Here is a 17426-nt window from a genome sequence, read left to right as displayed (position 1 = left end):
ATTACATACTGTAGACAAATAGTATGATATGCTCTGTTAACTTTTAAACAATGTATTGAGGTGTGGTCCTCCAGATTATGTATATGAGGAAGTGTGGCCATATGTGTGAAGTCTGACACATTAGAAAAGTGTGAGCCTCACACATTAGAAAAATATACACCAGCAGAATGTTGATTCTGCTCTTATTTATACCTGTATAAATCAATAGAATTACACCTGCGTGAGTGATATCAGAATCTAGCATTGCCACTGACTCACTGTGCGAATTCAGCATTGTGAGGCGCTTTGGTCCTGTTTGCAAAAGCACTTTTGCTTTTCAGTCCAGGATCTCAAAGTGCAAAGAATTTTTATTATTAATGATAGTGCTGCCGCTACTGAGTTTGTACATCTGCTCCTATGATCTGATTCCTGCAGCAGCTTCTGCACTTCATGAGAGCTGCGCAGAGAAAATAATAAGACTCAAGCCAAATCATAAATCTTTCCCAGCATGATGCATAGATGCCATGGCTCACTTAAAAGAAATCATTATCTTTAAAGGGGTTAAATGTGGTGTACTGACCCCTTACTTTAGTCTTATTCTGTGAATTTGGTCAGGGATTAGCATGCATTATCACTCAGAAAACTTCATTCTTCAGAAATTCTGCTAACAATAACAACACAGCCATCATCCCCAGGTGATGACTTACTAGCTGTGTAAGGGCTCTCACACCAAATCCTCAGGATTAGGTGCTTTATCTTTCTTGGTAAATTGAATCACACAGTCATGTCCTGCTGTGTGCCATAATGTGGCTCACAGCCAAGAAATGCTTAAGGTTACAATAATTAATTGCCTTGGTGACATGGATATGCTATTGTATTGGAGGTTGGCTGAAACTGGATTGTGTGTCAATGCGACTGGAAGGATCCAAATGTTAATAAATGTGCACTCAGATGACATACACAAAATGGTAATTGCACACACATTAAGGACTATGATGACTGGGACTAATAAACTATAGATATAAATAAATAGACATTGTGAGTTAAACAAGAGATTGTTTTGCCTACACACAGGCATATCTGGTGTAGATGATTTAGGTTTTCTTATTTTAACATTCAGCCTTGATGTTTTCCCCATCTTTTTGTGACAGCTGAAAAACTAAACCTATTGAACCCAGATAAAATTTTCAAAAGCTTAGGACAGAAAAAATGAAAAATGAAAATGGTGGAAAATAGTTTGTGTCTCTGAGGATAGTGCAAGTGCAGTTAGTGCATGCGTAATCTCACTGTGTTGTCAGCTTGGAAACCCTTTGCAAGGTTTTGGCCCCAAGGCAAACCCAAGATCTAAAAGCACTTTGAGTTTGCCAAAACCAAGATAAGAGCACATCTTTCTGAATTTATTGGGTACCCTTAATAAAGATCGCAGTATTCGTAAACAAGCCAAACCTCACTAGAAGCCAAGGTTGCTTTTAACTCTTTCACAATACTTAAGCTATATGATCTAACATGACAGATAAATAGCTTTGAAAATATTTATCATTCGTTTCTGGCCAAAAACTTATAAATTCCATGAAGCCTGTTAATAGTTAAGAACTACAGATCCTTCTATTCAATGAAAAGCTTTCTAAAGCTCACAAGTGTTCATAAAATTAATTTTTGATGAACAACTGAAGTATTGCATTTACAATAAGTTGCATCCCAAATTTTTGAACCATCGAACATGGTCATTGAGTAAAGTAAGATTCATTTTTAATTGAGAATATCCCTGAGCATGGCATTTCTAATGTAGTTTCCTTATGAATCAAGAAAGTGAATTCCTTGTAACTAAGACTCATTAATCCTAAATTTATAAGAATTTATAACCCATTTTGAAAACTTCATAGACTTGTTTCATTGCAATCTGAAGAGCTTAGACATAATTGTTTATTTGGTCAGACTTTACATAAAGTTTCATTTATAAATGATTTATAAAGGGTTAATAAATGATTAATAGTCATAAGCATGTTACAGGAGTAGTGTGTGTTATACATAGAGACATCAGTGGAAGGCGTTATAGATGGTTAGAAGCAACCTGTTGTCAGTTTGGCTCTTTAGCAATCTATTACAATTGATTAATCATTTATAAACTCTTTATAAACAAAAAGAACAGGAGGACTTGTGGCACCTTAGAGACTAACCAATTTATTTGAGCATGAGCTTTCGTGAGCTACAGCTCACTTCATAGCTTTCATAGCTTTTTTCACTTCAATAGCTGTAGCTCACGAAAGCTCATGCTCAAATAAATTGGTTAGTCTCTAAGGTGCCACAAGTACTCCTTTTCTTTTTGCGAATACGGACTAACACGGCTGTTACTCTGAAACCTGTCTTGATAAACAGAACTTTAATCAAACTATACAAATATCAGATCAAGATGTTTAGGACCAGGGAAATAAACTGCAATGGTGGTTATATCAGAAAAACAGAGAATTGATGGGATCACTCTAGTAAGTGGGAGTTTGAGGAGAAAGAACAGCCCCAAATAGAAGCTTCTCTGGAGGTAATAGAAGCTTCTCTGAGGTAATATAATAAAAAGTTCTCTCTTATCTGATTCAGTATTTCAGGAAGTATACAACATTCACATATGCACACAATGCACATTCTTGGCTAAATTTTTCCACACTGTTTCTGCCCAAAGGTCAGTAAGTGAGTGAGTGAGTAAGTTAGTGTGTGTGTGTGTGCGCGTGCGCGCGCGTGTGTATAAAGTTTCATTATGTCACTGTAATGACTGTGAGTGCTTTAATTGTTTGTCACCATAATTACTTAGGGTTCATTAATGGTGCTTAGGGACCTGAACCAGGCTGGGATGGGAATGAGGGTGCATTAACTACTTAACAATTTCTGGAAGTATTATAATGCTTCCAGAGATGCTGTGGGATGGCACATCTCAGTGTATTTGGTCAACAGAAAGATCCAGAGTTCCTATGTACATAGTAACCCTGTCATGAAGGGGGTGTGGTATTATGGCCCCATCCACACCACACCCAGAAAGGTTTCCTTGAGGCAGCTAGTGCCCCAGAGTAAGTAGAAATCAGGGAGGGAATTGTGCCTCAGAAGGAAGTCTCTGTTTCCCAAGTCTACTCCTTGCTCACAACTGTGCCTACAGGCACAATCTAGATGTCAGAATATAGGCAATTCCCAGATACGTATACTGCCTGCTATCTCCAAAGAGCTACCACATTACTTAAGGTTTTTCCATCATTCAAAGGCTAAATGATCCTTTTCATTTTTCCTCACCATTTTAATGGAATTTATCTACATTGCTCTTGAATTATTTGTGACAATAATGATAAAGGCTCCTGTCGTGTGTTTTTTCCGGAATTTCTGATAGAATCTGGTTTATTAATAAATTACTTTTCTTTAGAAAACAAATTATTTCTTGGTAACCACCACTGCAGGCATCAAAAATATCTCCAAAGATAGCATTAATCCTTGAGCTGCCACACATGACAAACATAAATATGGTTACATGACTCAAAATTCAAAACACTGAAATAGATTCCCATTTACTTTGCAGTATAATACCCTTACAGCATTGTGAATTAGGCCTTCATTCTTGTTTGATGGTATATTTTGAATATTTCACTGAGTGTAACAGGTTTAGAAGATTAGGTACATAGGTGGATATATTAACGTGGATTCCATGCTAATGTAGAATTTGTTCACAGGAATATAACTGGGCCATAAATATCTGTAATTGTTAGGTACACTTTTGAAGTACTGGCCAAGATTTTCAAAACTGGGTGCCTAAAGTTAGACTCTAAAATCCTTATTTTGGTGCATTAAAAAGTGCCCTAATTTTCAAAAGTGTGGAGCACCCAAATCAGGTAACTTATTTAGAAGCATAAATAAGGATTTAGGAGCCAACTTAAGGCATGTAGGATATAATTTTCAAAAGTGCCTAAGTCCCAATTTCAAAAGTGACTTAGGCACTTAGTAGCTTAAATCTAATTGAGAATCTATGAAACTTAAACTCTTAAATCACATAGGCCCCTCTGAATATGTTACCTCTAGTTTTGAAAATTTTGGCCACTGTGTATATAAAAGTATACAGAAATAGATGTGGAGGAGAAAAGGAGAGTACATAAATAAATAAACTTAAAAATAAATGTGGTCAAAAATATAGAATTATGGACAGAGCTGACAGTGGTGCCTATAGTTAAAGTTACCCAACACTTACCATTATAAACCCCTGTTTTCAGTTGCTTATGACTTTGCCAAACTTAAACCATTCAGGCTGAAATTTCTCATGCTTGTTTCTGTTTTAAGATGAATTTTAAATTTTTGGTAAAGTTTCAGCACAAGTCAGCTGTTTCTTATATTGCATTTAGGAGAAAAGAAATAGTTTTGAAATTGTTAAAAAAAAAATCCAATCATTACTTTTAAAAGCTCTACGCTTTTAAAGCTGGATGCTTTTCAAGGTGATAATTACGGTGTCAGGTAGGTGCTAAGCTCCCCACTGCAGCATAGACGTACCCTGGGAGCTAGGCAGCTGGACTTTGTGGCTCGGGCGGGAGCTCAGAATCTCAAGCCTAGTGGCCCCAGTGGCCTTGAAAGTCCAGGCCACAAGTTCCACACTGCTATCTTGAGCCATGCTAGTGCAAGCCAGTCTACCCGGGTTGGGAGGCTGGCTCTCAGCTGCAGTGTAAATATATCCCTAGCCTCCCATGCTTTGGGGCAGCCTGCCGGATGGGATACCTCAAATTCAGGTCTCGCAGAGTATGTCTACACTGTGACAAAATACTTGTGACACAGCAATGGCTGGCCCTGGTCAGCTAACCCAGGTTCATAGGGCTTGGACTCTGGGACTATAAAATTGCAGTGTAGACCTTCAGGCTTGGGCTGGAGTCCGGGTTCTGAGACCCCATAAGCAGGGAGGGTCCAAAACATCCATACTTCAATTTTATAGCCCTGCAGCGCAAGCCTGTGTCTGATGACCTGGGCTCTGAGACTTATTCCCCTAGGGTCCTTGACTCTGAGGTAGCCCACCAGGCAGCCTGCCTTGAAATACACAGTTCCAGGGTTCCTGGCTCCTCAGGATCCCAGAAGGCCTGAGAGCACCAACCAATAGGAAACCTGAGCTGTCCAGTTTTCCACCTGGCAGGCTGCAAGGGCTCTAGGCATCTCAGAGAGCCTCAGAAACATTTGAAAAGGTCAAAAGGAAATGTCTTGATTTTTTTTTTTCCCTAAACAAAATTTTGGAATTCCCATTCCAGGGCAAATTTTGTAATTTCATTTTTTGTTCTATTTCAGAGCAGTGTTTTTGATAGGATCTTTTTATGTTTTTTTGAAGGGGTGGGAAGGGGAGAGGGAGGTTATACTTTGGGATTTCCTACAGAACAGGAATTCTAGTTTCCAGCCAGCTTTTGTGGCTACATTTCAACTAGGTCAGGCTCTGCAGCTCTGTTGAGGACAGGGAAGGAACTCTCTTCAGTCACTGGGTTCCAGTAGATGCTTGATTTTTTTCAAATTAGTCAATTTGTGCTGACAGTGTCCACGTAAAGGTTCATGGAGAAATGGCAAGAGGGAAAAAATAGGATATGTGTTATATCTTTGAAAAACTCCCCTCTTAGGGGTCAGTCACAGGTCCACAGTTAAGTTTTTCACTTAAAGCAGGACTCACATCCCTCTATTTCACATACCAGGAATTGAATTTAGTCTCTAAATTTAACCCAGTTATTGGTCAGATGATGATCCAATTTTCAATTACTTTTTTTGGATAAAGTAGTTACTAACTTTTCCAGAGAAAATCATTAAAATCAGTCTGTTTTCAAAGTTGTCCCTCAATGTCTCACTTTTTTCTGCTCCCTGCAGCTAAACTACCACAGTTTCCAAACTTCATACGCGGGTATTATCATTAATCTGTCAGATAAGCCACCCTGGGGCAATTTCAGCATTAAACAGGGAAAACCCTACTTCCCTTTTTCTTCCTCATCGTTTTTATTTACACTGAGGAAAACCAGTGGATCTTTCTCTGAACCTGCTGCACAGCTTGCCTCTCTGGCTACCTAGCCTGACGTCTCCAGGCAGCTTCTGGCCATAGGTAGGCAGGCTGGCTAGGCAGTAGGGCCAGCCTGGAGGAACGGACCAACTGAATGTGTGACCCAACCTCTGAAATGCACGAAGGCATGACAGAGCTGTCAAATGAAACACATGACACTTGGCAGCCATGTTTAGTGTCCAGTCCTGCTCCTGTTGAAGTAAATAGAACTGTTGCCATCAGCTTCAGTGGCAGAAGTAACAGGGGCATAGATCGCAAGCCAGCCAATTTCCCCTCATTATTTCTTAAACAGGTCCCCATTGCCCCAGGCTCCTACAGGCCTGATCAGAACTGGCAGCTGAAGTCTCCTCCTCTGGCAAACCACAGCAGGTTCTGCAGAGAGTAGCTGTCACCATAGCATGGCTGTTAGAAGTTGACTGACAGGCAAAGCTACTGCAATCTTTCCCCCTCTCTTTGCAGCCTGTGACTATATTTCACAATGAAAATGACACTAACAAATGTACTGAAGGAGCTGTATGTTGTACAATATTCAATGTGACATTCCATATGCTATTTTTATGGTGCACTCTCGCTGATTATTTTCATATATTCTAAATTGCACTGAGGGTCCCACTCCCAATAAAGTCTATGAAAAAAATTCCCACAGACCTCAGTGGTGCCAGATCAAGCCAAAAATAAACAACTATTTAATAGTTCTACCTGTTTATTTTTAAAGAAAAGTGAACAGCTAGATATGCTGACACTTGTTTGGCTACGTTTGGTATTTCAAATATGCAGCCAATTTTTTCCCTTTTCAAATACCCTTTCCAGGGTGTCTCTTTAAAAGTACATCACATAAAAAAACAGACAAAAAAGTGTGCGTTATTCTCAGTAGAGCTGAATTAATATGTACACTGCAGATTAAGACTCCAGAATGTGGTTCATTCCTCATTTGGACTCAATATCAGCTACCATGTACCCTTTACTCTTCCCATAATTCCATGACTATTTATCCCAAGTTGATTTCTGAGCACCCAGGAGTCTTACAGTTAAACCATTTAATACAATCTATTGGCTTCTTTTTCAAGACAAGTCCTTTATCCTCACCAAAGATAGGCTGCATTTAGTACTTCCATGTAAAATCAAGTGTGAGATTTTACTTTATTCAAAATAATCATGTCATTGGATTTATCCGAGGACAAAAAGTGCTTCTATCTGTTAAGCTGCCAGCTAAGAGAAATCACAAGAAGGAGACCGGGACAAGAAAACAAACAAAACTGTTTATTAGTTTTGTTCTTGTGTTTTCGTGCTATAAGGACACAGCAAATGACTTTTAGAAGAGCAACAATGGTAATTGTTTCAGAGTAGCAGCCGTGTTAGTCTGTATTCGCAAAACGAAAAGGAGTACTTGTGGCACCTTAGAGACTAACCAATTTATTTGAGCATAAGCTTTCGTGAGCTACAGCTCACTTCATCGGATGCATAAAGTGGAAAATGCAGTAAGGATGTTTTATACACACAGACCATGAAAAAATGGGTGTTTATCACTTCTGACTCTGCACCATTAAAATCAATAGGAGCTTTGTCATTGATCTCAGTGGAGAGAGGATCAAGCCTATGCACAATGGTCATTACTAACATTTGCTTGTTCCAATAAATGGGTATCTCTGTGACGCAAATTTTCCATGGGTTAAGTGAGGGTGCTAAAGAGAATAAGGGTAGTCTTGTAGTTAAGGACCTGAGCTCAGGAGATCTGGGTTCAATTCCTGACTCTACAACAGGCTTCCTACGTGCCTTTGGGTAAGTCACTTCATCTCTTTGTGCTTCAATTCTCCATCTGTAAAATGGGGATAATAAATACTATCTTCCACCCTTTGTCTATATTTTTATTGAAGATCTTCGGGGTAGGGGCTGTCTCTTACTCTGTGTTTGTGTGGAGTCTAGCACAACCTTATCTTGGTTGGGGCTTCTGGGCTGCACTGGAATACTAATACTTAAAAATTAATGGGGGAAGTTTAACTAAAAACAGCTGCCCTATGCAGAGACACAAGTTACCGAAGGTTGGGTGATAGGGATTGTGATATCCAAACTACCCCAGATATAATTGTGACATGTCTGTAATAAATAGGTGCTGTATGTTGGGAATGACTGAAACATTTGTTGAAGAGTTGAGCTAATCAAAATTGATTGCAATTCTTTAGTTTACATTTATAATCTTGTTGCCTTACATTTAATAACCCTTGTCCCATAGAGTCTGGATTTCCTGAAGCCAAATCCTAATGCAAAAATAGGATCAGGCGCTCTGGATTGTACTCCCTAATGGGTTAATGTGGTCATAAAGTGGTTCTCCCAAGTTCAAGATTCAGGCTTATTAGCAAATCGACTGCATAATACAAAAATACAAGCAGAAACCAGACATGGAGGTGAACTGCCTGAGGGTCCTACATATTTCAAAGGGGAAAAATGTAATTATATCTTAGAGATATAGACAAGCCAAGAAATACCTGCAGCATCTGATTATAATAATAGAAATATTGATGAAAGGATTAACAATATTAACACTACTGTCTTATTTATCTAATGTTCTCTCTTAAGTAACACCTCAGTCATTTAGATTTCAAAATCAGTACTAATTTCTCTAAGGATTTTTATGAATTTGCTATTTTTATTATTAATTATTATTATTATAATAGAACTCACTTGAAAATGAAAATTACATATTATTCTTTAAGATGTCCTTTGTATGCATGCCGCTTTACAAGACAAATTCCCTTCCCCCAAAGAGTTTATAATCTAGACTGAATCAAGGTTTCAAAAAAAGGGGGAGGAGAAGAGAGACCCATGAAAGCAAAGTCCTTGAGCAATTAAAAATCTTGTTAATTCCATATGGGAGGGAGGTGTATGTGTGTGTTTTAGTTTTGACATGAGCTAAGCTCTCAACTAAAGGATTAAGCTATGAGATAGGTGCGCAGAATGGATTGTTAGTGGTGGAAGGCCAGATGAAAAGTGAGAATTTAGAAGGGACTTGATGAAAGAGTGCAAGGTTGCTTGGCATAATGTAAGAAGGAGACTGTTCTAGACATAGGAAATGGCATGAAAAGTAACATGGAGTTGCCAGAAAGAGATTAAGGGTTCCGACAGGCAGACTCAGATTGTAGAGTCGAATGATTGAATGAGGGTGTATTAGGAGAGCAGGAGCAAGGATCCAAGATGCAGGCATGGGTAACAGTGTGCCAAGCCTTGAAAGTGAGATGAGGCTATGAATTTGATCATGGAAAAATCAGGAAGGCAGGGTGTGTTTGTTTGTGTGGAGGAACAAAGGAAGATAACTTTGCGGTGTATTGAATGAACTGACAGGGGTGCTGGAACAATTTGTGTAGTGCGGGTGCTGAGAGCCACTGAACCAAACTGTAAACCCTGTATATAATGGAAACCACTGCAAGCCAGGGGGTGCAGGAGCACCCCTAGTTCCAGCATCTATGTGAACTGGATTGGGGAGAGATGAAAGACCAGGAGGTTGAAGAAAAGTTACTGACGTTAGAGACAATGAGATCATGGACCAGACTTTTAACGGTGGGGTCAGGTAGGAAGAGGTGGATTTTGCAGGTGATAAAGAAGAAGTGACAAGATTTGGTGGGAATCCAGTTGGGAGGGAAAGTGGACAGAGAGAAATGACTCCAAACTGAGTAATAGCAAATAGCAAACTCAGGGAGCTCTGTGATTAAGGTCTGAAGTGGTATAGAGAAAGTTTCTTTAGGACAGGTGAGACAACACCACTATTATGCTTGTTATTAATCTACATTCTTGAAGGTGGGGGAAAGGTTCCAGAGAAGAGGTAGGCAGTGATACAAGATGGCAAAGGATAAGGAAACTATGCAGTTGGGGAGATGGGGAGGGTTTTGAATCAAAGAGACCGCTCAGGGTGTTCAAAACAGAGAAGATGAGAGATAAAGATTAGGGCTGTCAAGTGATTAAAAAAATTAATCACGATTAATCACACTATTAAAAAAATTAATTGTGATCAATCACAGATTAATTGCACTGTTAAACAATAATAGGATGCCATTTATTTAAATAGTTTTGGATGTCTTCTACATTTTCAAATATATTTATTTCACTTACAACACAGAATACAAAGTGTACAGTGCTCATTTATATTTATTTTTTATTACAAATATTTGCACTGTAAAAAACTAAAGAAATAGTATTTTTCAATTCACCTAATACAAGTACTGTAGTGCAGTCTCTTTATCATGAAAGTTGAACTTGCAAATGTAGAATTATGTACAAAAAAACTTCATTCAAAAATAAAACTAAGTCCACTCAGTCCTACTTCTGGTTCAGCAAATCGCTCAAACAAACAAGTTTGTTTACATTTATAGGAGATAATGCTGCCTGCTTCTTGTTTATAATATCACCTGAAAGTGAGAACAGGCATTCACATGACACTGTTGTAGCCGGTGTTGCAAGATATTTATGTGCCAGATGCACTAAAGATTCATGTGTCTCTTCATGCTTCAACCACATGCATCCTTGCTGATAATGGGTTCTACCTGATAACTATCTAAAACAGTGCGGATCGACGCATGTTCATTTTAATCATCTGAGTCAGCCAGATGCCACCAGCAGAAGGTTGATTTTCTTTTTTGGTGGTTTAGGTTCTGTAGTTTCCGCATTGGAGTGTTGCTCTTAAGACTTCTGAAAGCATGCTCTACACCTCGTCCCTCTCAGTTTTTGGAAGCCACTTCAGATTCTTAAACCTTGGGTCGAGTGCTGTAGCTATCTTTAGAAATCTCACATTGGTACCTTCTTTGCATTTTGTCAAATCTGCAGAGAAAGTGTTCTTAAAACAAACAACAGGTGCTGGGTCATTATCCGAGACTGCTATAACATGAAATATATGGCAAAATGTGGGTAAACAGAGTAGTACACGTACAGTTCTCCCCCCAAGGAGTTTAGTCACAAATTTAATTAATTACTTTTTTTAACGAGCATCATCAGCATGGAAGCATGTCCTCTGGAATGATGGCCAAAGCATGAAGGGGCATATGAATGTTTAGCATATCTGGCACGTAAAGACCTTGCAATGCCGGCTACAAAAGTGCCATGCGAATGCCTGTTCACAATGTCACCAGAAAGTGAGAACAAGAAGTGGGCACCATTATCTACTGTAAATGTAAACAAACTTGTTTGTATCAGTGATTGGCTGAACAAGAAGTAGGACTGAGTGGACTTCTAGGCTCTAAAGTTTTACATTGTTTTGTTTTTGAGTGTAATTAGGTAACAAAAAAAATCCTACATGTGTAAGTTGCACTTTCACGATAAAGAGATTTCACAACAGTACTTGTATGAGGTGAACTGAAAAATACTATTTCTTTTGTTTGCTGTTTTTACAGTGCAAATATTTGTAATAAAAAATAACAATATAAAGTGAGCATTGTCTGCTTTGTATACTGTGTTGTAATTGAAATCATTATATTTGAAAATGTAGGAAAACATCCAAAAAATTTCAATTGGTATTCTATTGTTTAACAGTGCGATTAAAACTATGATTAATCTCAATTAATTTTTTTAGTCGCGATTCATTTTTTTTAGTTAATCACGTGAGTTAATTGCTTTTAATTGAAAGCCCTAATAAAGATGAATAGATTTTTATAGACTCTAAGGCAAGAAAGAATCATTATGGTCACCTACTCTGACCTACTCCATAAGACAGGCCAGCATAATATTTCACCTAGTTATTCCTGCATCAGGTTCGTAGTTTGAGAAGACACCAAAAGTGGTGAGAAACCCTTGCCTACATTTAGTACACATGGTTATTTGGGACCCAAATATGCATACTGTCTTTGTTTAAAAAGCAAAAGACACAGTAGGTGTGCAACCTGGAGCCTGTTTATGACCCACCTTTTAGTATTGCTTTGATTTCTGATGTAGGCACTGTCATATTGTACGTGCAACATTTGAGTACATCTGCAGCCGCTAGTAGCAAATATCTCCAATAGCCAGAAATGGGACACTTGATGGGGAGGGCTCTGAGTTACTTCAGAGAATTCTTTCCCAGGTGTGTGTGAGTTTTGCCCACATGCTCAGGGTCTAATTGATTGCCATATTTGGGGTCAGGAAGGAATTTCCCCCCCAGGTCAGATTAGCAGTATACAACCAAGGAAAATCAGCAGTGACTGTAATATTTGAATGTAATAAATGGTGACTGTAATATTTGAATGTGTGTGCCCCAATTCCACATGTGGGCGCTAGGATGGCCAATTTTGGTTGGACATATTATTGTCAAATGACAATCTTTAATTAAAAATTGATTGTTAATTCCTGGGAACTCCAGGACAATCCTGGATGGCAACCCGTGGGGTTCAACCTTACAAGGGTGAGAAAGGTGATACTCAGAGCTATGTAAATTGACTTGCACTCGAGTTAATACAACCTAAGGTTGTATTGAGCTAGCTGTTTAACTCTGATTTACATGGCATGCTTCTGTATTTCGGTGAGGGGGCTGTAGATCATCCATTGCAATCACCAGAGCTACTCCATTACTGGTGTAAGTGAGATAAGAAAGTGGCTGCTTTATTCCTGCAATTCTTGACTCTTGTGTATGTTCAAAATTGTAACCTTCCTGTTACTGTAAAGTATGTTTTTGTACTTAATATTAATATTCAACTAAAAATGCTGGAAGGAGCCAGACCACAAAGCTGAACCTTACCTTTGGTCTGCCAAAATGCATCGTGAAACAACATGTTTGTGCAAATGCTGCCGTGCCTGATAAATCTGCTTCGTGTAAAAGCAGTCATAAGTACTACATGTGGCATTTTAGATGAAAGCTTTTGAAACAGTGATTGATACTAATAACCAAACTTGTGTATTAAATATACTGGGCCTGATTCTCAAGCGCTTTGCCCCTTGTGTAGGCACCTGCCCCTGTGCAAAGTGGGTGTAAAGCACCACAGTCATTGTGAAGGCAAGGAGAGAATTCTCATGGGGTAGCACTTTGCACACATAAATGACTGAAGAAAATGCAAGGCCTTGGAGGATCAGACCCTTCTTAAAAACTGATGACAAATTATGGCACATGATCTAAAATAATGTCTCAAAACCGCTTCCAGGACAACTGTAGCAGATTTACCGGAATCTGGATAACTGAATAGCCTTTGTCCTATAAGGCCCCATTACAAGCTTTTCAGCAGCTCTGGTGTATGGTTTTCTGTGCTTGTAAGAGGAAAAGGATCAATTGTTCCATGTATCACTTGTTATCAAAAGGAAGAAACAGAAACTCTTGATGAGCAAATGTTACTGATTATTGTACACTAGGCGGTCCTACTGCATGTGTTTGTCCACCAGATCATTTTACAGTTAATTTCTTTCACATATCATAAAACCCTAATGTGGCACAGCAGGGAAGCTTCTCCAGAAATCGGACTTAGAGAGGGTTCAGCTTCATCTATACTACCTGTAAGGAAGCCTGGCCAAGCAGCTCCTACATATTTGATGGAGGAGGAGTTTTGTGTTCCGCTGGCTTTTTAATTTTATTTCTGTTTTGCAATTTATTGCAGGGGCACTCCTTTTTTATTTTGTATACAAATCTAAATAGATAAAAAAATCTGTTTTTTAAAACAAAGAACTATTGAAAGAATATAGGATACACCACATTCCACATATTTTACCACAGCGAGTCTTAACAAAAACATCACACTTCAATTTTCTGTACAAAACTTTCATTTGAGCAGTATTTACTCCCAGGCCCATGATTAGTCTTGATTTTAAAGCAGCAGCAAAGTAACAATAGAGGAACTGTCAAATTGTACACGGTGCCTTTGTTCTTTCCCTCTATCAGCTGCTTCTAAAAGCAAACTTAAATTTCACCTGTCTTTTACTAAGCACTTATTTGAATGAATCAGAAGAGACAATAAAGATGAAATGTAATGGCATTTGGCTACAATCACTGCCCTGCACTTTAAATGGGTTGCAGGGTTGGGAGGGGATTGGCTGGCTGGCTGGAAGAAGAGGGCAATGCTTTCTGGCTTGGAGGAAGAGGAGGGGGATAGAGTCAGTCAGTCAGCAGTCAGTGTGGTGGATGACTCACCACTTAGGAATGAGGGGCCTGGGTCTGGCCCCTCCCCTCATTCACTCGGAACAGGCTGGGCAGCACCCACCCTTCCTCCCTATTAAGGTCACAAATAAGCTGGGTGATTAGCTATATCTGCTGTGGGCATTATGCTAGCTGCCCCGCTATGGGGGGCTGGGAAGGAATTTTTCCCTTACCACCATATTGGCCAGGTGCAGTGGGGGGTTTTTTGCCTTCCTCGCAGCAGGTTCAGGTGGGCTCTGTTCAGGCATAGCATGACGGGTGGTAGGCCATATATCGGAACTCTTTATTTAAGTGTATAATGGATGTTCAGTGCAGATACTCCATACGTTAAGGCAAAAAAGAACGGATAAATGGTTTGGAAAAGGAATTAAGGAGACGTGCTTGGTAATTGAGCAAGCTGGGGGCAGTTGGGGCCTCCTCTGATTGGTACAGCAGGGAGCCAACCCCCCATCATTCTAGTCCACCTTAAGCCCTCCTACGAGGGGGAGAGGGTGGTCGGTAAGGTCCTGGCAAGGGAATTGCTGGAGGGACCTAGATGAAAGGGGGGGGAGCTCGTGGAAGCCCCCTCCCTTGGCATTGGCTGGAATTAGAGGTGCCTGGCAGTGGATCTGCTGGAGGGACATGAACAGAAAGGGGAGGGGGGGGAGTAGGGGTTGAAAAAAAGCCCTCACCACCACCCCCCCAAGTGAATTGTGGGGGTTTTCACCTGCACTGCACATTTTATCCGCTGGGTTAATCCCAGACATCCAATAATAAAGTTGCGGCCTGATTAAACCCATATCTAATGTCTCCTGTCCTTTCAGCATAGCCAGACACTAGCCATAATGCTCAGAAGTTCTGTACTGTAGCATCAACCATCTTAGACACAATTGCATGACTACATAAATTGTGGTGTGCAATCTGACTTTGAGTGAATAGATTGAGAGGTGAGACTAAAAATATTAAAGGATTACTCAGTAGGAACACTAGCCCTTACCCTCTGAACATTACTAAAGAACAAGAAAGAAATTAAGTGGATTAAATATTAGATGCTATTGATTGGATTCCATAGTGCAAATTCACATCAGTGAGGTGGAAGATGATTTCCACAATAACGTCATGTAATATTATTAAAACACTTCCTACCATACAGGAAGGGGAATTCCAGAGAGATTGTTTTTTTCCCCCCTACACAGCCCTTGCTACCACAAGTCAATTTTACAAGGTGCAGGATACTGGCCAAGAAAGCTTTAAAAAAAAAAAAAATGTAGGGGGAAAAGGATGCTTTAAAAGAAGTGTATTCATTAAATATGGCAAGCAAAATGAATGTGGTGAAAAGTTTGCTATTTTACTACATGCTGAAGATATTAGTCAGTATTTAAACAGAACAGAGCTGTAATGTCATCACTGCACTAGAAAAAAGGTGCTGACAGCCTACATAAGCAAACGTTTATCTCCACCATCAGATCTTAAGCCAATGTGTTCTTAGGGAACTGCTCTAAGAATTCTTTTGGAATTCCATAAGGACGGTGTGCTATATGCTTTGAAACATAACCCCTAAGGAGGAATAAGACTAAAATAATCCCCTCCAACTATCTTTCCTACCAAATCAAATGCCACAGTAACACATCAGCTGTCAGAATCAAGTATTTGAAAAGGGGATTCTATACCAAATTCCTGCTGTCTGTCAGTTAGCTTTGGATTTATATATCTTTGACCACTTTAAACTTCCAAGTACTAATAATAGAGTAGCTGTACGATATGTTTAATATGGAGAATAACATAGTTCATGGAAGCAAATCTTGTGTAATTTTGATTTAGGGCAAAGCTCCCACTGACTTTAATGGTGCAGGATCAGGGCCTTAGCCCCCAGTTCCTGCACCTATTCTGTTTGGCTGCAGAGGTCTGCCCATGCAGAACAAATTGCAAGATTAGGCCTTAAAAAGTATAACTGATTGCTCCACTATCATTTTATTTGTTCATCATATGTCCCACTGCAGATGAAGCAATGTGAAAGTGATGTATTTAAAATGTGATCAGCTGTAACAACAGAGATTAGTTTTTAAAATTAAACAACATGTTTCAAACAACACTAGGCCAGATTCGGATAGTCACGTTCCTTACTCACCTTGCATACTTACCTCCTTCCAGCTGTCATCCTACTGCTTTCAGTGGGATTGTTTATAATAATTTGGCCCACTATAATATGAAAATTGGTGGTGATTGATGTGTATATGAGAAGTGCTTATTAACAATTAGCGTTCCTTGTAATCTCTCCTGTCTGAAATAGAGTGGAAAGTTCATTCTTGGTGTTCTATGTAGCCATCTCTTTGTACATTCTCTAGTATAATCTGCATCTTGCTTTACTTAAATCAATGTTTTATGTTCTATTTTTAGAAAAATAGTTTGCATAGATTGGGCAAAAGGTGGAAGAAAATATTGGTAACTGCAGAGTATTCAGCGTTTCTTCCATTATCAGTGTTTTAGTAATGGTACTGAAAACAGGAGCTGGGGAAAATATGAAAGGGGAATAATCATTGCCTTGTTGTATGTTTGCAAACCAGACTGACATTCTGTAAATGTAATAGTTAATCAAAAGTATTCACAACCCCCTATAGTCTACAGTTAATCAGAAACCATTTCATTTCACTGCATTAAAACTTCATTGCTTATTTTTGTTTTTTCCCCCCACAGGTGTAGTTCGTCAGGTGAAGCCCATTGTTGGACCTTTCCATGCCATTCTGAAACTGGAGATGAACTATGTGATTAAAGGGATTGTCTCTCATCGTAATATTGTCAACGTGCACATCTTTGTGTCTGAATATTGGTTTTAGTAGAGCTTTAAAATCTGAAACAAGCAAGCCACTGCAGACTAAATCCTTACCACAAACTATTATGTTATATGCCTGTTTGTAAAACCCAATAGTTTTTGTTTTTTTAATATTTGGAATATAGTTTAATTAAGACAAGTACCAAGTTATGTTGACTAGATGTAGGATGGAGCGAAATAAATGAACCTGATCTAATGGTGTTTATAAATAAGTATGGTATAAAAGTGCTCATCTGCTTAGTGAATTTAATTTTTTTTGTAAATGTTCAGGCAAATCTTAACTATTGCTCCTTTATCTGATAGCCAGCACTATAAAGGACATGGGAGAAATGGACTAGCCCTAGACCATTGTAATGAATGTGGTACCACTGGAGGAAAGTCCAAAAAGTAATGAGTCATTTTGCCTCAAATTTTTGGGTGCCCAATTTGAAATATCTGAAAAGGCCTGATTTTCAAAAAATGCCAAAATATCCACCCTCTGAAAATCAGGCCCCTTTAAATTAATTCAAGATGCGCATCCAAAATCA

At 39.0% G+C, this 17426-nt stretch overlaps 1 protein-coding gene across 1 annotated transcript in view; it reads left to right on the top strand.

Annotated features, from left to right (window-relative positions):
• Nucleotides 1–17127, top strand: part of FBLN1 (fibulin 1) — a 104517-nt gene extending 87390 nt beyond the window's left edge. The window contains exon 17 of the mRNA XM_084639030.1: nucleotides 16764–17127. Coding sequence (XP_084495156.1) covers nucleotides 16764–16903 — 140 coding nt within the window. The 3' untranslated portion in view covers nucleotides 16904–17127. The remainder of the gene's footprint in view (nucleotides 1–16763) is intronic.
• Nucleotides 17128–17426: the final 299 nt, after the last annotated feature.

Source organism: Lepidochelys olivacea (assembly GCF_965140295.1).
Source record: "Lepidochelys olivacea isolate rLepOli2 genome assembly, chromosome: 1".
In the NCBI taxonomy this organism is placed as follows: Eukaryota; Metazoa; Chordata; order Testudines; family Cheloniidae; genus Lepidochelys; species Lepidochelys olivacea.
Note: the sequence above shows the minus strand (reverse complement) of the source record. Positions and strands in the feature narration are given on the sequence as shown.